The following is a 20,973-nucleotide window of genomic DNA, read 5'->3' as shown; positions in this document are numbered from 1 at the left end:
TTGTGAAAGACATTCGGAAATGTAACATTTTGATCGCTTGTTTTATTTGAAAGAAACACACATATTTGATACATTAAGCAGAAAATAAATGACTTTAACATTTAGATTTTGGATTCTGATAAACACTATTATCCTGAAAACAAAGCATTTACGGTTAAATTGAACTTTTATGCCGATGCTTCGCGCTGTAAAATTAAAAGCCCCTTTTATTTTGAAAGCCCCTACCGGAACCTCTGTCTGTCACGCGCACTTGACACCTGTCTCCCTGCTGTAATACAGACGGACGAAGCACGAGTGTCTTCATCTTGGAAATAATCGATAAAACAGCGGCACATCTCAGCTCTGAACTCCATCAGGAGGTCGTGTGCCTTCACTGCTTCGTCATGGCGCCCGCTGCTCGTGCTGTTGGAGGCTTTTATTGGTGAAACATCAAGAAATAAAGGTGAGACGTTTGAGCGTCTGAAGCTAGGTGGCTAAGCTAGCGCTGGCATGCATTGTCGTTTCCCGTTTCCTGAGGGGATCCATCGTCTGAAAGCTGCTCCTGATGCTGTTTTATAGCTTCTGGGAGCTTTACTTAAACTCTGTATCGATTAAGATTTCATGTGGCTAAAATAAAATCAAAGTGTTTGATTTTAGGCTCTGTGGGACAAACCCCGCGAGGTGGAAAGTCCCCTTAAAGTCAGACTTTTGAAGTTTTCTTCCTTTTCTGCTCTTTGAGCGACGAAAGTCCCTTTAAAACCCGACAAATTTTCTCTGTTTGGTGTGTAATGTTTGTAAATTGTGTGTTGTATGTTATAATTGTTAGCATTTTTAAATGTCGTCGCTTTGTTTTCATTTATATGTCAATTTATCCAGAAATTCCAGTTTATTTAAATTAAATCTTAAAGCATGTCCGCTTGAACCTGAACTAATTAAAATTCGTGAAACGACATAAATGTTTTTTGTTTTTTTATCGGTCGATTAATGGTTGCTTCAAGAGAAATGGCCGGAATTCAGATTCCAGCTCCTCAGTTTCGGACTTGGTGTTTTGGGTCTTAAACAGCTTCGAGTGAACCTTTTTCAGCCACATGGGAAAGAAAATAATTAATTAAATAATTATTAGTTCAATATCTGACTGTTAAACGTCACCACGGAACTTATTTTGCTTATTTTGTTAAAATGTTGTGCAGCATCCACACGGCGTGTAACTCATTGTTGTCCCACTTTATTATTCTGTTCTTATTTTCATGTTTTATGTTATGATTTAATGCCCGAAATATTTTTCACAAATTCCAAAGTTCAAAATTAAAATTTGAGCTCTCAGCTCCGAATCTTGTGATCATTATAGACGTCTGTGAACAGAACGCAGTTTGTGGATTAACTGGAGGCGATTTTTACATTTAAATGATCAAAAACTAAACATGTTTCATTTCTGTGGTTGGATTTAAGCTACAGTTATTTACAGTTTAACAACAATAATAATATTAATCCTCAGATAATTTTTGTCATGTGATTCATAAATTAATATAAAGGTGAGCCACTGTGGAAAATGAGGCTTTGTTTGCATAATAACAATGTTGTCTCATTTTTATTGTTGTACATCCACATTCTTCAGAAATGAGAAAAGTTGTGAAATCCTCCTTATTCTGTTGGTTTTTGGTTTTTGCCCTTCTCCCCCGTCCCTCTTCTCAGCTGTTTTTCTTTCCCTCTTTCTTTCTCCCCTTTTCTTTCCACCAGTCAAGTCTGTCCCGTATTCAGCAAGTGAAAATAAAATAAACAATAAAAGGTGAATCAAATGGACCATTACGGCAAGGCTGGGATGGTCCATTTGGTAAAGTAAATCCGTTGGGCATCTTTCTTCGCCTTTAGACAATAATTCTGATGGCAAAAGAACCAAACGGGACAGGTTAAAAAAAAAAAAAAAAAAAAAAAAAAAAAAAGAAATGAGAAAAGTTGTGAAATCCTCGAGAATAAAAGAATTTATAATAACAATAATAACAATAATGATAATAATAATAATAATAATAATAATAATAATAATAATAATAATAATGATGAGGCGCCTGATGAAGACCTGGAGTGTCTGAGTTATAACAGGAGCTGTCAGCAGCAGCTTTTATCTGAAAGCTTTTATTTTGATGGTCTGGTGATGGCCTGTGTTAGACTTGATGATGGTGTTCACGCATGGCGCCGCCTTCTCTGACCGCAGCCGATGCACCTGTCCTTCCAGTCTGACCAATCAAAGTCTGAGGTCTGGGTGGAAGTCATGGATGCTGCAGGTCATCAGCACTCAGTTCAAAGCCAGCGCCCCTGATGTGGTGGGGGTTGGGTGGAGGCCTCATTAAAGCTGAACCATTTGCTCCATCAGGCGGTGCTGGTGTGAGGAGGCAGGTGACGGTCGACCTGCTCTGGTGTCTTTTTCAGAGAGAGTCTGTGTTTAAGCACAAAACTCCAGCCGGCCGTGACTCGCTGAAGCACTCGCAGGTTTCTGAAACAGAACTCGCTCGCAGCCAAAACCTTTTTTTTTTCTGTTAAACTGGAGCAGGCTCGTCGGCGTGGGGTCACAGGCTTGATGCTCACAGCTTCGGTGAAACGTGTTACAGAACTTAAATTTAAAATGTCTCATTGTCTTTGTACCGTTTTCTTTCATTAATAGGATTGGAATAACTTGCATATTATATTATTTACATTTTACATCATAAAAACATAAATTATATTTTTAAATAAAACAGCCGTGTAGATCAGGGGGCTGAACGTAAACGAGCTGTGAGCCACTGCAGGCACTGTGGTCTCATGTGAGCCCACTTCAGTGTTCAAGTAATACAAACCAAACACAAATACTCCAGGAAATCTAGTTTTGTTTTTGTTTTTAAATTTCTAATATTGTATAAAAAAACAAAACTGCAAACTTCACTGAATCCTTTCATTGAACTATCAAACACACACGCTGGTCCTCTCTGTGCACACGTGGCAGCACTGCTGCTGTCAGTGTGTTCGTATGTAACAAACTAACTGCAGACCTGCGTGTGCGCATTAGTTTGTGACTCTCACTGAGCTAACATGTCTGTGACACTGTGTTCATGTTGCCTTCATATTAAGTCATTTAAAGAACGTTGCACTCAACAACAAACAAATCTTCTCTAACAGAAAGTCACTTCATGTGTGTCATATTTCTTCATGTCAACGTACGGGCTGCATGCGGCCCCCGGGCCGCGAGTTTGACACCCCTGATTTAAACGGTTAGTTATTAAAATAACCCACAGTGAAAATATTTGAGTTTTTCCTGGCTGCGCACTAACGGAGAGCATCATGAAGACACGATGATATTCGTGAAGATGGAGCATCGCTCCCCTGAAGCTTTGGATTTAAGTGTGCTGATGTTTTCCGACGGACTCTGAGGAGATCCGAGGCAGCGGGAATGACAGCGGCTGGCTGTGGTGGCTGAACTGCTTCCTGGGGGAAACCCAGCACTGCAGCAGAACCAACAAATAAACTGACAGGAAGTTGGTTCTTCCTCGTTTTAAAGGTTAAATAAACGCTCGGGGAGCAGTTTATTAGGTACAGACTGTGTAGAAAAGCAATTTTTGTTTTGGAGCTTTTGTTCATTAAATGATGAAAGTGTCTTCTGCCGCATCACGTTCCTCACACTCATCTGTAACCTTTGACCTCTCGTCTCTCAGGTGACCTGTCGCCTCCACAGATGTGGCCGCTACCTCTGCTGAGACTGCTGTTCATGAACCGCGAGGACACGCTGATCGAGCGGCTGCGGCTCGGCCTGGAGGGATGACAGGACTGTGGCGGACCAACATGGAGACAGGGGAGACGCGCGTCCACGTGGATTCTCCTCTTTAGACCCCCTCAGGACACGGACTCAAACCTATGTTCATATTTTTTTCACTCAGAGCTGTTTTGTTAGTTTTCGTGAAGCCATACTCGAGTCAGGATGAGCTCGGAGGGTTTTCAGTACCGAGCGCTCTACGACTACAAGAAGGAGAGGGAGGAGGACATCGACCTGCACGTCGGGGACATGCTGCTGGTCACTAAGGGGGCGCTGCTGGCGCTCGGCTGCACCAATGGAGCTGAAGAACGGCCGTCGGAGATCGGCTGGCTGCCGGGCTTCAACGAAACCACACAGGTACGACGCCGCAGCAGAGACAGGAAGTGCTTTGAGACCGCACGAACCTCTCCTGTCACAGGAAGCTCTTCCTTTAGCAGAAGAAAGTAATAAAAGTTCTTAGTCTTTATTTTGGACTCTTTTTGGCTCTGCTGGTCGTCTCTGTGAAAGAGCTGATGTGGTGACATCAGTTACAGCAGTGGAAGCTCTGTGAGAGGCTAATCACCTGTAACGCACAGAGATGTGAGGCAGAGCTCAGTCTGGGCACAGAAATGTCTCCTTCATTTAAAAGCTGCTGTGCAGACTGAACCCCGGTCCAGCTCGTTCAGTCATAACTCCTGCAGCAGCGCTTTGAATAAATCCTGCAGTCAGTGAAGCACTCGCTATATTTAGCTCATGTGATGGAGGAAATGCTCCGTGTTGACTCGTCAAAGTGAGATATTTTACTTGCGTTTCCTCTCGGCTTCTTGTTGGTGATGCAAAGAGAAAACGGAGCTGAAGTAAAAGTGGAGGAGCGGCGGTAGCTGCACGACTCCGTCATCACGAAACTCCACAAACAGCTCTGCATCCCACATCCTCCGAAAGAAGCGCTCAGAGGAGCTCCTCGCTCTGACCCCACACCGAGGGCTCCTTGGTGTGGGGTCAGAGCGAGGAGCTCAGGTTTTCCGACCTTCACGTTTGGTCCAGTCTGTTGGGAATGATTAACGGGAACGCTTGTAGCTTTTCTGCCCTGTGACCAAAACTAGCCTCCAAAAAATGATCGTTGCTGATTTTATTTGATTCTCACATCTGCAATCTTTGACTCGTGTACGACAGGAAAAAGGCGACTTCCCGGGAACGTATGTGGAGTTTGTCGGCAGGAAGCGGATGTCTCCGCCCACCCCGAAGCCCCGCCCACCCAGGCCCCCATCTGCAGCGTCGGTGAGGGCCGACTCGGAGTCAGAGGGTGAGTAAACTAGCTCAGATGCTTTTAGTTTGTTAACCACGTCCCATCCAGCTGAAGTTTTCTGTGAATTCACAGAAACATTTTTAACCTGAACAGTAACCATGGACCATCCTAATGATCTGTCATGGAGTCGTTCACCCAGGACTTCTCTGGTGTTTGATACGAGTGATGAAGCTGCAAACAGAGAAGTCGTAGATTACAGGTTTCGACTCCACTTTGGTTTAACTGTGTGACTAGTTTGCTTCAAACCAGCTCGCCTGCTTCTAGAGTTTTCTTGTTTGTTTGTTTTTTTTTAGCTGTTACACGTGTTTTTTAAACATCCATCCATTTTCTTCCGCTTTATTTAAGACACGTTGATGGTTTGGAGGAAGTAATTATTGAAGTTAACTCAGAAAGATCAATTGGAGAAAAAGAGTCTAAATGAATATCAATGGTACTGAAAGTAGCTGTAGATAATATTACATCTGTGGGATGCCATCCAACCATCCATCTTCTTCCGCTTTATCCGGGGCCGGGTCGTGGGGGCAGCAGCCTAAGCAGAGAAGCCCAGACCTCCCTCTCCCCAGCCACCTCCTTCAGCTTATCCGGGAGAACACCAAGGCGTTCCCAGGCCAGCCGAGAGATATAATCTCTCCAGCGTGTCCTGGGTCTGCCCCGGGGCCTCCTCCCGGTGAGACATACCGGAAAACCTTGCCCAGGAGGCATCCTTGTTAGACGCCCGAACCACCTAAGCTGGCTCCTTTCGATGTGGAGCAGCAGCGGCTCTACTCTGAGCCCCTCCCGGATGGCTGAACTTCTCACCCTATCTCTAAGGGAGAGGCCAGCCACCCTTCGGAGGAAGCTCATTTCCGCCGCTTGTATCTGCGATCTCGTTCTTTCGGTCACCACCCACAGCTCGTGGCCATAGGTGAGGGTAGGGACGTAGATCGACCGGTAAATTCAGAGCTTCGCTTTTACACTCAGCTCCCTCTTCACCACGACGGACCGGTGCAGCGGCCGCATCACTGCGGCCGCTGCACCAATCTGTCTGTCGATCTCCCGCTCCCTTCTCCCATCACTCGCGAACAAGACCCCAAATAATTAAACTCCACTTGGAGCAGGGTCTCGTCCCCGACCCGGAGTGGGCACTCCACCCTTTTCCATTTTTTAAACGTTATTGAATTTTGTCATATATGTCAGGCCAAATAAAGAGGCCGACGTGCCTGCATGACACAATGTGGAGCCGTCCTCCTGGTGTCCCACAGGGTTTTATAAAAGCTCTCTGAGAGGAAGTGCTTATGTTTTAGCTCGAGCGTCAGCCGTCCTCAGTAGAAACCAGGAAGTCCTCCAGTTTATGAACCAGTGAGCGCAGCGACGTGGAGACTGGATGAGAAACATTAGGCTGCTAAAACAAACACATGCTGTATTTCTCTATTTTCTGCTGATTTTATAGAAGACAGAAGAAAAGCTGGCATAAAAATACAAAATGCAAATTCAGAGATAATCAGCTGTGCAGCAGATCGAATTAAAATGATGCACGGGAAGACGGCAAGAGAGTAAAGATGGTAAATAGTAAAGTGAGTAAATAAAAATGTGAATTATTGTTATTTTGTGTTTATATTTTTTTCCTCGGGCGGGTCGAGGTGGTCGGCAGGGAAACGTCACACAGGCGCAGCCTCCTGCGGGTGCAGTTCTCCGGGCTGCAGGACTTTGTGCTCTGATCCCGGCTTCATAATCTCACAACTGCAAACTCAACAACTAAGAATCTGATTTCATAAACACTGAAACAGCCTGATCCCTGTCAGCTGTTACCACAGCAACCACTCTACAAAACATCCAAACGTCACGCCACAGTCACGGAACACGTTAGCTTCCCTAAACCTTCAGTTCGAGGTAGACGTGATGCTCGCCGTCACACGGAGCCAGAACAGATTCTGATCCGGGACCAGCCGAAAGCCTGAAAGTCTCGGCTCTAAGAGGGAGCCGTGAAATCTGTAAACCGACACTGAAACTTGTTTTTGTCGCTCTGAAGAAACTGAAAGGTTTCAGCCTGATCGCTCAGTGATTCAGTTTCCTTCAGTTTCCTTCAGCTGCTTCCTCAACAGAGCCACAGCACACACCTGTGTGTGTGACGACCACTCACCTCCTGATACACTCAAAGACACACACGCGCGCGCGCACACACACACACACACACACACACACACACACACACACACACACAGAGCTCGGGTTGAGTCAGGGCTGCGGTTGCTGAGTGAACAGATCTGCTGCCACCCGCCTCACAGAGCACAGGAAGTGTGTGTGTGTGTGTGTGCGCTGTGGTTAAAGCTGCTGGCAGCAAAATCCTGATTATTGTTATTACCTGCGTGTTTCACAGAACTGTTTTGCTCACTCAGCTTCCTGTTGCCTACATCCTTTCAAAGTAAAAGCTGTTATATGCTCTCATTTCCTCCTCCATAATTTCAGTCCCCCCCCCCCCCCCCCCCCCCCCCCCACCACCACCACCACCTGGTTTCCTTGTGGCAGGTGGCATACTTTATGACATCATAAAGGTTAAGGGAGGGAGATCAATGTCTCGTTACGAAGCCATCTTATTACTTTGACTCTTGAGTTGAAATCTTGTGTGTGCTGTTTGTTCTTCTTCAGGTCTCGTGCTGCCGGACCTCCCCGAGCATTTCGGACCCCCGGACACGGCCCCGCCCCTCCTCAGCAGACTGATGGAGGCCATAGAGACCAAAGGTACCGAACACACTGTCATGGATTTCCAACCAGTTCCTGTCTCTGCGTCTGGTTTCAGAGTTTATCTTTGTTGTTCTTCTGAAGCTTCGAGGCGCCTACATCTGCAAACAGCACACTAACCCTTCAGATGCATTTACATCTTTATTCTGACCTTTTATTCCTTCACTCTGATGTCACTGCGTTGGTGTTTTCCAGCATTTAAACTGAACATTTGAAGCTTCGTGACTTTCAGTCTGTAGGAACTTTTTCACAGTTCCTCATTTGTGCAGTTAGAGTTCTGCAGAGTTGTCAGAAATGCATTTGTGGACACTTTATTAGATCCAGCTTCAGTTTAGGAGCTTGTAATACTTCTATCTAAACTCTGTTCCTCAGGTCAGTTTGAACATAAAGCAAACTGTGAGCGTGAAGTTTGAAATATTTATCTGATGAAGTCTTCAGCTGGTGTTTGTAACATGCGTGTGTTGCTGCAGGTTTGGACAGCCCCGGCGTGTATCGCAGCCTCAGCGGCGGCGGCGTGGACACGCAGCAGCTCGCAGACGCAGGTGAGGAGGACGTGTTTTCACCTGTGAATTAGAGAACGACTGCATCGTGAAATCTCTGCTTAAACTGAGGTGTGTTTGTTTTCAGACCTGGAGCAGCTGGAGGTGCCGTCCCTGTGTGACGGGGTGGTCCGGTTCCTGCAGGATCTCCCCGGTCCCGTCCTGCCAGCCTCGCTGCAGGCCGACATGATCCACGCCGTTCAAGGTCAGAAAAAGCCCGACGACCCCGCCCCCGTCTTCCTCTTTCACACCTGATCTGGTAGTTTGTTCACACTTCTGTCCTGTTTCCTGTTCCTGCTTCCAGAGGTCAGAGACTTAGAGGAGTGCGCCCAGTTGCTGCGGAGCGTGGCCAGCTCGCCAACTTGCCCCGCCCAGTACGGGCTGACCTTGCTCAGCGTGGTTAGACACCTGGCCCGACTGTGCCTGCACGGCTCCAGGAACCAGCTGAGCCCCCGAAACCTCGCAGAGAGCTTCAGCCCGCTGCTGTTCAGACAGACAGCCGGGTCAGTGATCCTCAGCTATTTATACACACTTTCATTTTCTTTTCCATAGTAAGTTGAAGGAATGTTTCATAACACATCATTTTATGACTCTTAAGAGCAGCTAACATGGAGAGAGAACCACTTAAGCCCCACGCCCCCAGTACCGGGGGCAAAAAGGAGGAGATCACGTTTAATCGGTTATAACACGGGGTGAGAAATATAAATCCAGACATGTGTGGTATCCACAGAAACCTCAGAATCTCAGCTAAAATGTCATATAAACCATTTCTACAACCACCAAACACATCGAAGACAAGCCATGATTAAACGAGCAGTTACGTAAATGCACAGAAGTCCGCTAAACAAACAAAACCGAACCAGAAGTTCTTCAAACTTCATGTAACCGGCTAAAGACAGGCTGGTTAGCTTCCAGAGCTATCACTGTATCCACACACAAAGTTTCACCACACTTTGACCAAAATTCACTGAATGAGCCGCAAAAGAAGACCACAAAAACACGCAGCGGCGCAAATGCGCTAAGACAGAAATTGGCTTACCGTCCCGATTTCCTCCATTATTTTCGCTGGTATCCAGTAGCCACGTGATTACCAGTAGTTACCATGCCTACCTAGCTGCATCAGAGCTGTTTTCCGTCAACAACCTCCATTTTAGACCCACCTACAGACACGTGACTGGACAGACGCTACATGCAGTAAATTTGGGCCCACGTGGGTTTTGGCATTGCAACGTCTGATTGGTTGAAGTGACATGAACGTGGCATCATTACTGTGATTCTATTGGCTAAAACGATTAAAAAGAGGTGTCAATCATGCAAATTGACCAAAATAAACCAAAGTTACAGCCCCTCAGAGTTTAAAGGGCCAGAGGCCAATGAAGCGCTGCATGCGCACGGCAGAAAAGGACCATTACCATGTAAATGTGTGGTTAATTCTTCAAAAATATATTTTTTTTAAAAAAGCATTTTTAGGCCTGTTAATAAAACTAATTAATTTCTGCTCTTTAATACCTAAAAAATTCAATTGGCGTGGTTTTTTGTACAATGTCTGGATATTCATGTATTTACAGTGCTGTAATTTTTCACTGTTTCACTTTAGAAACATAAATCTTTGCACAGATGATGTTTATATGTTGGTTACTGAAATCCTGGAACCAAATGTGATCTGAGGCATATTTTTAAAAGGGTTATATGCTAAAAATTAAAGAAAAAAATTAGGCGTGGATAAAATCTACTTACTTTTTCTGTGTTCCAGTCTCAGTAACTTTGACACAGTAATATCTGCTTCAATATTTACACCTCTGATGAAATCTCACGAGTGTTAGCTTTAGTTTGATACCAAGATTGTATACACAGAGTTTGTAATTGCAGAGAAATAATCAATTACATTTTCGAGCAGGAAGCTCAGAAACCCCCTTGGGGCTTAAGAGGTTAAGGTTGTCGTGTTGTCTGGCTTGCAAACCCTGAGGCCTGAAGTTTAGCTTAGATGGGTCACGCTGGTCTGGTTCAGGGAGTCACTGATGTCAGGAAGGAGGTCAGCTGCTTGCAGGTCCTGGCACATCCACATATTTGAGGCCACACTCACAGGAAGTGCGATGATTAATGATGATTAATAAGATGAAGCAGAGAAAACCTTTGACCCATTTTGTTAACAGCACTGATGATGTTGTGTCTCTGTGTTCAGGTCTGAGTCCGGTCTGGATCCTCTGGTTCAGGTCCTGGAGGTTCTGATAACCAGCGAGCTCAACATGAACCAGGCCGCACCAGGTAACACGCACCTGCCCGTGTTCGAGTGGCTGAGTGTTGATGTGCATGAGTGTAAAACTCGCGTACGGTTGCTCTCAGTTCCTGTAAAGGCCGTCACGTTTAGTCTGTCACGCACAGCTGTTGCTCAATCGAACGGTTCAGATGAGACGGCGGCGGGAGAGAGGAGTCTGAAAAAGTGCAGCAACAAAGATTTGATGACTGGGTTTATTGGTTACGACTGCACGAGGCTTTGGTTTCACTCAGGGAAGTACTGAAGCTCATTTCCAGCTCCGCAGTTTTATTCTCGGACTGAAGTCCAAAAATAATCCTCCTTTGTCTTACACTCAAGTTGTTTTGGCTCCTCCCCCTTTAAGATGATCAGGGATGCCGATTGGCTGCTCCTCGTGAACATGAAGTAGGTGGGGCTTATCCATCCTCTCTGACATCACACAGATCCAGGAGTGTTTAGAGCGCCGTCCTCACACTGTCGAACGACACGTTTATGTTTTTAAGTTTTACACGTCGTATGGAAGAATCGGACGACGTTTAAACTCGCGGTTACTTTGGCAACATCTGTGAGGCCTTTGGTTTAACATGTGACAGGAAGTGATCAGCCTGAGGTACAGTCTGGTACTTTTGTTCAGCAGACGGTGGAAACGGTTGAAGTAATGCTCGTGATGAAAGCTTTACGCAGCGCAGCTCACGGATGGTTCCAGAACTTCCTGTTTCATGTTTCTCACAGCGAGGATGACCCAGAGCACCGAACCTCTATTCTGTCATTATTATTATTATCATCGTCATTATCATTGTTATCATTAGTATTATTATTATTATTATTATTAGTATTATTATTATTATTTCATGCTTGCTTTGTGTCGCTGTTTAATTACAGCGCTCACTCCTCTGGATCGTTTTTGGCAGCATTTACACTCAGTTGTTAACGTTGGTCCTCGTGTGTGCACCGGCACACGTGATTGGCTGTTAGAAAGCAGATGATTGGCTCTTCGGGGGGGAAGAGGCAGGATTTCTGTCATACATTTGCCATTTTGGGGGTTCAGGAATTCTGCAGCTCATTCCTGTCCCATTAAGGAAGGAGGAGGGTGTTTTTTTTTTTTTTTTTTTTTTTTTTTTTTCTTTGTTTTGTTATTTCAGGATGATGATTGGCTGAAGGATCGGGTGCTGTGGGTAACAGAGGAAAGATGGATTTGGAGAGAAATGGAAGGTTTCAGCAGATAAAACCTCTCAGATGTGATGGGAGGGAATATTTAAAGCCTAAATCAGCTGTTTTAAAAAAAGCGATGCACACATGATCGCTGGCGTTTGTCTCTGGGTCAGTAAAGTGGGTCAACGAGCAGCTCTGACTGCGTTAGTCACTCATTCATCGACTCATCCGTTCACTCAGCCCGGCTCTGAGTCAGCCGGTCAGCAGCTGAAACGATGACATCACCCGTCCACAGAGTGAGAGATGCAGCACACGAAGAGGGGAGGGAGGAGGGGGGTGTTGCCTTGGTGATATCACTGCCATCACAGGATTGGCTGGAGCCATCGGTGATGTCACACATCTCCAAGCTGCTCTCCTGAGCTTTGAACCGAGACTACGAGAGAGAGACGGACGGGAGAAAATTGCGTCGTTTGGAAACGTCTCCGAGCCGCGGACAGCGAGCTGGAAAAATAAAAAAGGAGGTTTTGAGACCGTGGAGGCGGAGCAGAGCTGCAGGTGCAGCGCGAAGCCACGTCCGGCAGGCCTGAGTTGAGCGAGGTGACCGAAAATGAAGATGTAGCTGAGATGACGTCAGATTTTTGGCAGCCGAACGGGCTGAAAGCAGCGGGACATGAGAGCCGGGCGTCCGTTCGTTTCTGAGGACTCGTCTTCGTCGTGGAGGCAGGTGACGGTTTAGGGGCCGACATGGAGCGAGAGGAGGGAGGCAGGGCCGAGGCCGAGCCGCTGAGGGGACGAGACAAGATCCTCTGCTACATCAACATGCAGAGCCCAGGTAGGAGTCAGACCCCCACCTGGAGGTAGCAGCGCCTGATCAGATGGCCGTAGCGGGGAGACTAAACCTGTGTCGGGTTAAAAATCTGCATCTAAAGCTGGAAGTTTGTTTGCTGTGAAGCCTCAAAATGTGTTTCCATGTTATTCCTGATGTTCTCGTCATTCCACCCAAGTCACCATGTTCAGGCTGAACCCGGCGGTGCACGTGTGAGTGCAGATATCTGATGGAGTCGTGTCAGAGGTTAAAATGTGACGTCGCTGTGTGCTTGAGGAGTCGGCACACGATGACCCCGCACTTCATCTCGTGGTGATTTCACCAAACCGTGTGTCGGAGTGTTTCCCGAAGCGCAAACGCGTCTGAAGCTTCCTGCCACGCGTGAGAAAGAAAAATGGTGTCAAACCTGATCTGAGCTTAAAGTTCAAACCTAAAAATGGCCACGAGACGCGGCGAGCTCAGAGAAACTGCTCCGACGCTTAGTTTAGTTTCAGGTGTTTTGTGCTGCAAAGCTCTGGTTTTCACTTGTTATAAATGGCGTGCGCCTCCTCCCCGTGCGCCTCCTGTGTCGTGGCTCCTCCTCTAAAAGCTCAGACTCACTCGCTGTTCAGTTGAGCAGGAAGTGAAGCTTCAGTCAGGAGAGGGCGAGGTGTTCCTCAGAGAAACATGAAACGTGTTAAACTTTATTTTGGTGAGCAGACAGTCGATTTGGAAGCTGCTGTTTTCAGGCCGGATGGGCTGAACGCAGCGCGCTGTCACTTTTTTTTTATTTGTGAGTGACGAAAAGCTCAGTTTCACTTCTTCTTTAACAAATGAAATCATGCTCTTACTCTACAGCTCGGTCCTAATATGCTCGGTTATTTTAGTAATCGAGTATTTAGTCTAATAATCGAGTATTTGGATAAGAAATACTAAATGTCTCATTAATGAGAAATAATAAATATGAACCAATCATTTGTTTCCATTTTAGAAACCGCAAAGAATCTAAACGCTGTCGCTGTATTTACGTGTAGAGTTCTGTCAGATAGAATGAAGTGTGAAGGATTTCTGACGTTAAGAGGAAGCAGAAACGGTTCTGACGGGGGGATGGGTGGGTGTGTGTGTGTGTGTGTGTGTGTGTGTGTGCATTGAAGAACATGAGCGCATCGACGTTCTCAGAGCTCAGTTTTACTCTCTGCTGTGATGCAACGTTTCCTGCTGAGAACAGACGCTCTGGTGTTAATAATTAATAGTTAATATAAATACTTAATCAATGTTAAGAATAATTTTCAATTATTAAGACAATTTAATAAACATAACATTTTGTTCATATTTATGTGAATCTGAATCTTCAAAATAAAGTTACTAAAGTCTTGAAACAGTTGTGGTCTGGTACCCCCCGAGCCCCCCTTTAGACTCAGGCCTGTTGCCTGATTTAAACATCGTCTCAGCCTGAGCTCAGTTTGCTGCAGCCGGTGACGTGTGGAGCAGGTGCACAGGTGTGTGTCAGACTGCACAGCAGGTGTTTATGCAGCACCTGCTCTCAGTGAGGAACACCAACGTCTCCTCCGTGCTGCCGGCACGTCGCTGAGGCTTCTGTTGGTTGTGCTGTCAGATGAAGACGCGTCTCTAAATCTGGTGTGGAGCTTTAAAAGCCCCGCCAGCGCACACGTTCACACAGTCCCACTGTTCTTTCTTTGGGTTGTGGGTCACACTGCTGGTTGGTTGTGGTTTCTTCGATATAGTCTGCACAAGAAAGTGATTCCTCCCCCCTCCCCTCATCAGTCATTGATGTGTCACCTGACTGCAGATACCTTTGACATCAGGGTGAACGTCAGAGTCAGTGAGCGCCTATAAATCAACACAGTCGCAGGATGTTTGTGAGGCTGATTTAACAAAGGCTTAAATACTTTCTGTTCATTTCCACACTCAAATGCTCACCTGTTAGCGCCCCCTGGTGGTGTGACTTTGGAACAGGTGACACTGTGAGGAGGAGAGCAGCGGTTCACAACAGCACTTACCTCACGGTGTTTCATGTAGCACCGACTCTACAGCGGGGGGGGGGGGCGCAACTCCAGGCCTCGAGGGCCAGTGTCCTGCAGGTTTTAGATGTGTCCTTGATCCAACACAGCTGATTCAAATGGCTCAATGACCTCCTCAACATGTCTTGAAGTTCTCCAGAGGCCTGGTAATGAACTCATCATTTGATTCAGGTGTGTTGACCCAAAGTGAGAACATTGAGCTAAAACCAGCAGGACAGCGGCCCTCAAGGCCTGGAGTTGCCCCCCCCCCCCCCCCCGCTCTACAGCATGAGAGAGAAAACTCACCCAGGAGCATTTGGTGACAGTGGGAAGGAAGAACTCTGTTTTAATCCGCTCTTTAAGTGATGACGTGATGAAACCTGCTTCCAGGCCCAAACTACTCTGCGTTTAATAAGGCTGTTGTGTTTTTAACATGTTTTAATGCTTGGTATCTTGTTCTATTTAATCTCAAAAAGCCCCTAAAAATAGTCAGTGATCACTGTCGGCTTCTCACTGTTTTTATTACCGTTAATCATTTTAAAGCTCAGTGTTTAAACCCTACGCTGTAACTACAGCCCAGCCCCTGCAGCAGTATATTAATGACTAACCTGGTATTGTGGATGGATTATCTCAGTTGTTCTCCTGGCTGAAGTTTGGTCCGTTTACAGCATCCTGCCATGCGATTGCATTTGTCCCTAACCATCAGGAACCCTCACGTTAACTTTTATCAAGTGGAAAAAAGTTAGAGTTCATCCTCCAGCTTCACTGTTTATGTTATGCTAACGTAGCTGTGTAGCTAGCGATCACGTAGCACATCATTATATAGCAGCTAGCCCAACTTCAGTAACCCTACAAACGTCACTGCTGTTTAGTTTTCTGTCTTCATTTATGTTGGAAGTGACAGCAGAGCTGTACGTTTGAATGTTTCAGAAATCTCTCAGTCAGAACATGCTATATCATGTTTAGGTGGAAGCTAGCGAGCTAACTTCCTGCTAACTTCTAACTCTGTTAAATGTAATAAAATCTGTTTTCATGGATGTTAAACTTAATTGTTACACCTGGTAAAGCAGCAACGCTGATCATTTTATTAAAGATGAAAGAATTTAGACAGTTTTTAACTCCCAGTGATGCTGCAGTGTTCGTTTGACTTTGGGCCCAGACACGGCTAATAACATCAGACTTAAAGACCGGATTGGAAACTATTAAAAGAAACCAGGATGACTAAGGGAGGATTCAGGGTCACCTGGTCCAGCCCTAACTATATGCTTTAGCAAAAAGGAAAGTTTGAAGCCTAATCTTGAAAGTAGAGATAGTGTCTGTCTCCTGAATCCAAACTGGAAGCTGGTTCCACAGAAGAGGGGCCTGAAAACTGAAGGCTCTGCCTCCCATTCTACTTTTAAATACTCTAGGAACAACAAGTAGGCCTGCAGTGTGAGAGCGAAGTGCTCTAATAGGGTGATATGGTACTACAAGGTCATTAAGATAAGATGGGGTCTGATTATTCATCCATCAAAAAGACAACTGCTCCATCTCGGGGTGTGACTCCTCCTCCTCGCTCTCTGTTTCAGCTTTACCTCCTAAACCTGTGAAGGCTCCGGCTCCTTCCACCAGTTTCAACAACAGCATGGTTCTACAGGACGCTGAGTGGTACTGGGGAGACATTTCCAGGTAACACACACACACACACACACACACACACACACACACACTCACACACACACACACACACCGTGGGAGGACATGCAGGATGTACGGAGTGATGCAGAGTCTGTTTTTGGCGTTTTAGGGAGGAGGTGAACGAGAAGCTGAGGGACACGGCCGACGGTACGTTTCTGGTCCGAGACGCCTCCACCAAGATGCACGGAGATTACACTCTGACTCTGAGGTAAAGCTCTCAGTGCATCACCAGCTTTTCAAACACAGGTTTAAAATCCAGTGAACAGAAATGAAACGTTTAAATATTTGTTTAAATGTAAAGACTGAATGATCTACAGGTGTGAAGCGTGGAAGAGCCAAAACTCGTGGATACGAGGCTCAAATAAAGCTGAGAGAAACGTTCAGCTGAAAGTCGAAACTAATAATTTAATAGAATATGGAACCATTGTGCAGGATAAAATCTTTGCTAATCTTGTTAGACTAAAACATTCATACAAAGTTAAACAACTTTATACTCGTCAATTCACATTTTTAAAATCCTATAAAAATAATTTACACTCAGTGATCTGTGGCTGCTCACCTGCAGCGCCCTCACTGTCCACCAGGGGGCCAAGGCTCTACATCTTCCAGCTGATTTACAGATTTCATCGTTTGCATAGTTACAGTCTTGTTATTTGTGCAGTAAACGTCCACAGTACGACTGTCTGGTTTGTGTCTGGACGATGCCGCGGGCTCTGAGTTTACCAGCTCTCCGTTCTGTCGTCACCTGCAGGAAAGGAGGCAACAACAAGCTGATAAAGATCTTCCATCGGGAGGGGAAGTACGGCTTCTCCGACCCCCTGACCTTCAGCTCTGTGGTGGAGCTGATCAACCATTACAGACACGAGTCTCTGGCCCAGTACAACCCCAAACTGGACGTCAAGCTGCTCTACCCGGTCTCCAAGCACCAGCAGGTGGGTCGCGCTCTCTGAGAGTCTGCGTTTGGTTAACGAGCGGCGTCTGACCGCTGCGTGGTTGTCGTTCAGGATCAGGTGGTGAAGGAGGACAGCATCGAGGCGGTGGGGAAGAAGCTGCACGAGTATCACCTGCAGTACCAGGAGAAGAACCGAGAGTACGACAGGCTGTACGAGGAGTACACCAGAACGTCGCAGGTACGCTCGGAGGAAGTACTCTAATAAAACTACAGATTTATCAAACAGAACTACAAACAGTGATGATCTTACAGGGTTTTTAAGAAGTAGCTGATTCTTTACTTTTAGTACTTGTATCATTTAAGGGTGTTAACGGGGAACTCTTAGTACTGGAGTGGAAGAGGACTGAGAGATTTGAGGCCTACAGTTTAATTAAAATGATTACATTTAAATTATGGTAAATAAAACATTACTGCCCCCCCTCCCCCCTCCTCCTCCTCCTCAGGAGATCCAGATGAAGAGGACGGCCATCGAGGCGTTCAACGAGACCATAAAGATCTTCGAGGAGCAGTGTCAGACTCAGGAGCGCTTCAGCAAAGAGTACATCGAGAAGTTTCGCCGGGAGGGAAACGACAAGGAGATCCAGAGGTAAGCCGCTACCATGGCAACTGTGACAGAGCTCGTTGAGGGGAAAAGCACACACACTAAAAGGAAGCCTGGTTGCCATGGCAGCAGAGACTGTAGGAAGAAAGCCATCTGCTGGTAAACGAAGTTTGGAGTCAGAAACGAGCTTCAGCTCAGAGTTTGATCTGAATTATGTTTTTATATCGAAACGACAAACCCGATAGAAACAAACGTTACAGGATGATGAGTCGGCGCGCTCGCCGTGCAGCGGCGTGTTTGTCACGTGAGAGTGAACTCCCGCTGCGTCTCCGCAGGATCATGGAGAACTACGACAAGCTCAAGTCCCGCATCAGCGAGATCGTGGACAGCAAGCGCCACCTGGAGGTGGACCTGAAGAAGCAGGCGGCCGACTACCGAGAGATCGACAAGAAGATGAACAGCATCAAACCGGACCTGATCCAGCTCCGCAAGACCAGGGACCAGTACCTGATGTAGGTGACGCCCAGAGCGCAGCACGGCTGTGACGCCCGGTGTGATAGACTAATAACTGTGTGTGTGTGTGTGTGTGTGTGTGTGTGTGTGTGTGTGTGTGTGTGTGTGTGTTCACAGGTGGCTGACTCAGAAAGGAGTTCGGCAGAGAAGGCTGAACGAGTGGCTCGGCCTGAAGAACGAAACCACAGAGGAGTAAGTACCGACCACACCAGGGGTTCAAACAGTTTGTTTTAGTGCTCAAAGCCTCCGTCAGCTGCTCCACCCAAAGGAGGAGGGGTCACAAATAAGTCCAGCCTTTAGAATTCAGTGTGACTGTAAAATGATGATGGCAGGTTACGCTGTGTAGCCACAGAAACCTGTCATGTGACTAAAGATGGAGGTGACTCGGCTTTATTCTCGAGAGAAACCTCGTTAAATTTACCTCAAAGGTCACACAAGGGGGCACCACCCCCCACACACAGTTCAGGCAGCTCTCAGCCTGAATCCAAGCAGAAAGTAGAAATACTCGAGTAAAGCAGCTTCCTCACAGTCCTGTCTCCGCCCCCTCAGCGAGTACAGCATGGTGGAGGATGAGGAGGACCTTCCTCATCACGACGAGCGTCTGTGGCGCCTCGGAAACATCAACCGCAGCCAGGCGGAGTCTCTGCTGCGAGGGAAGAGGGATGGCACCTTCCTGGTCCGGGACAGCAGCAAGCCGGGCTGCTACGCCTGCTCCGTGGTGTAAGAAACACTCCTCCATCTTCCTCCTGCTCCTCTTCTTCACCCATTTACTGCACATCAGCCTGCTTCAGTGTTTATCGCCTCAGTCTCACCTCTCTCTCTCTCTCTCTCTCTCTCTCTCTCTCTCTCTCTCTCACAGGGTGGATGGCGAGGTGAAGCACTGCGTCATCAACAAGACGAGCACCGGCTACGGCTTCGCCGAGCCCTACAACCTGTACGGCTCACTGAAGGAGCTGGTGCTGCACTACCAGCACACGTCGCTGGTCCAGCACAACGACTCGCTCAACGTCACGCTGGCCTTCCCCGTCTACAGCCAGCAGAGACGGTGACCCGCCCCCCCGACATCGTTTACACGCCCCCCTCCCCATCCCCAGCTCTCCTCATTTCCCTCTTCAGACACAGATCAGCGTCTGGATGAAGCTTTTTGTTCAGGCTGATGCACCGATAAACGTTTTCCTGTGAAAGGCGACGTGAAGCTTTAACTTCCTGCGAGGAACACATTACAGACGTGCCCGTATCACGCTTTCCCTTCTGTCAGCATGCTCAAGGTGCTGCGGGCTGTTTCTCTGTCACAGATCGATGTCGCCGAGGAACAGAAGCGAGGCAGGGCCGCCGTGTTTCAGCTGACGGTGTTTCACGGGCGGTGTGAGGATGGGCGGGGCTGCTGTTGCCTAAAACCTGGTGTGACCAAAATTTACAGACTTGATGATTTATTCAGTATGACCCAAAATGAGCCGTTGTCAGAGGTTGGAGGTCAGAGGTCATTGGTCCTTCAGACTTCTGTAGGACTGAAAGTATTTTTGGCGCCCTCTGGTGGCGTTCAGGTAGAATGCAGGTGAAGGGGTTTCCTGACTGTGACCCTGCAGCTGCGCCCATGTTTCCCTGCCTTTGTTTCGTTTTTAACTTTGTGCAACAGTTTCCTGTCATTTGTGCACATTCACACATGTAAACATTAATACGTTTGATTTAAAAAGTTCAAAAATCATTTTGAGTCTTTGGTTTCAGCGTTTTGTTCTTTGTGATGTGGATCAGAGTCACAGCAGCTCGTACGCTGGGTTTGTTGAAGAACGTGTTTCAGTCTGAGGGGGAAACAAAGCTCAGCCCGACGGGTCTGATCCAGCGTGATACGGGCACGTGTTCGGCCTGAGCGCAGCGGGCACGTCGGCATGATGAGCGCTTTAATCATGGCGCTGATCCACTGCAGCTCGGACGAACTCTGAGACGAGAGCAGGACGATGATGAAGAGGCGTCGGTGTGAACACTGTGACTCTGAATGAGCGAGGACTCGTCCCCCCTCCCTCCCGTGTTTCAGTTCCTCAGTTTGTGCATCCTGGACTTCGCCGCTCTTTAATTCTTCTTTTCGTTTTGCGCCCGTCAGCACAAGTCGGAGGTCCGGATCAGAACCGAGGACAATCATAAACGAGCGGTGGATCGTTTCAGTCGTGGAATCGAGTTTCCTGAACTTTGGACTAAACAGCCGCTGAACGACCACTGACGATGTTTTTATGGCTTATTATTTTCCTGTGTGGCTCGTTAGAAGACACGCCCCACTGTGACGCTCAGTACGGGGGTGTGGCCTGAACTCCCGCTGAGACGTTTGAACCGTGGATGCTTCAGGTTTGTGGACTCTGTGACGCCTGTTACTAAAACCAAAACTGTGTAAAATGTTTGAGATGAACTGTTTGGAAGCTCGAATAAATAAAAATGTCGGCCTTTACGCTGAAACATTGAAGCGTCTGTTTGTCGTCAGTCTGTGCTCAGTTTAGTGTCAGCATCACGTTTCAGTGCTCGCTGAAAATCAGCTGATTGATGTATTTGTACAGTAAACTCAGCTGATGTAACAAAGCTGCAACGTCACCAGAGCTGCAGCTTCTCCGGGTACGTGGAGGTGTTAACCCACTGACACGGGAGCAGGGACGAGCATCGTTGTTTGATCGATTTGATTCACCGCAGGAAACTTAACAAAGTGCATTCTGGGTAAAATTTGAAGGTTCATATCGGGCTGCTTAGAACAGGCCACAGCAGAGGATCACAGTGAA

General features: G+C 47.0%; 1 protein-coding gene across 4 annotated transcripts; it reads left to right on the top strand.

Moving 5' to 3' along the window:
• Nucleotides 1–232: 232 nt before the first annotated feature.
• On the top strand, nt 233–20,666 carry LOC100710015 (phosphatidylinositol 3-kinase regulatory subunit alpha). Of its 4 annotated transcripts, XR_003213130.1 has the most exons (18): nt 233–442; nt 3,660–4,114; nt 4,910–5,039; nt 7,668–7,760; nt 8,231–8,302; nt 8,388–8,504; nt 8,604–8,802; nt 10,482–10,564; nt 16,100–16,199; nt 16,318–16,416; nt 16,960–17,140; nt 17,213–17,338; nt 17,604–17,746; nt 18,037–18,213; nt 18,332–18,406; nt 18,764–18,934; nt 19,074–19,374; nt 19,406–20,666. XR_003213130.1 is itself a non-coding variant. In XM_005463450.4 (17 exons), the coding sequence occupies exons 2-17, from the start codon at nt 3,923–3,925 to the stop codon at nt 19,261–19,263; spliced, it is 2,148 nt and encodes a 715-aa protein (XP_005463507.1). In that variant the 5' UTR covers nt 233–442; nt 3,660–3,922; the 3' UTR covers nt 19,264–20,666. The 4 variants fall into 4 exon arrangements, 3 of the variants coding, with proteins under 3 accessions (XP_005463507.1, XP_025752611.1, XP_005463508.1); XM_005463450.4 differs by having other exon boundaries at nt 19,074–20,666; XM_025896826.1 differs by lacking the exon at nt 233–442 and adding an exon at nt 3,378–3,537 and having other exon boundaries at nt 19,074–20,666.
• Nucleotides 20,667–20,973: the final 307 nt, after the last annotated feature.

Source organism: Oreochromis niloticus, linkage group LG12, assembly GCF_001858045.2.
Source record: "Oreochromis niloticus isolate F11D_XX linkage group LG12, O_niloticus_UMD_NMBU, whole genome shotgun sequence".
Classification (NCBI taxonomy): domain Eukaryota; kingdom Metazoa; phylum Chordata; class Actinopteri; order Cichliformes; family Cichlidae; genus Oreochromis; species Oreochromis niloticus.
The sequence above is the reverse complement of the archived record's forward strand: the minus strand, read 5'-3'. Positions and strand labels throughout refer to the sequence as shown.

What these genes read in the sequence shown, in the direction of transcription:
- LOC100710015 (XM_005463450.4), top strand. Translation starts at nt 3,923, where the DNA reads ATGAGCTCGGAGGGTTTTCAGTACCGAGCGCTCTACGACTACAAGAAG. An exon ending in CGGTCTCCAAGCACCAGCAG is followed by an intron (nt 17,141 to 17,212) that starts GTGGGTCGCGCT and finishes GTTGTCGTTCAG; the next exon opens with GATCAGGTGGTGAAGGAGGA. An exon ending in TGCTACGCCTGCTCCGTGGT is followed by an intron (nt 18,935 to 19,073) that starts GTAAGAAACACT and finishes TCTCTCTCACAG; the next exon opens with GGTGGATGGCGAGGTGAAGC.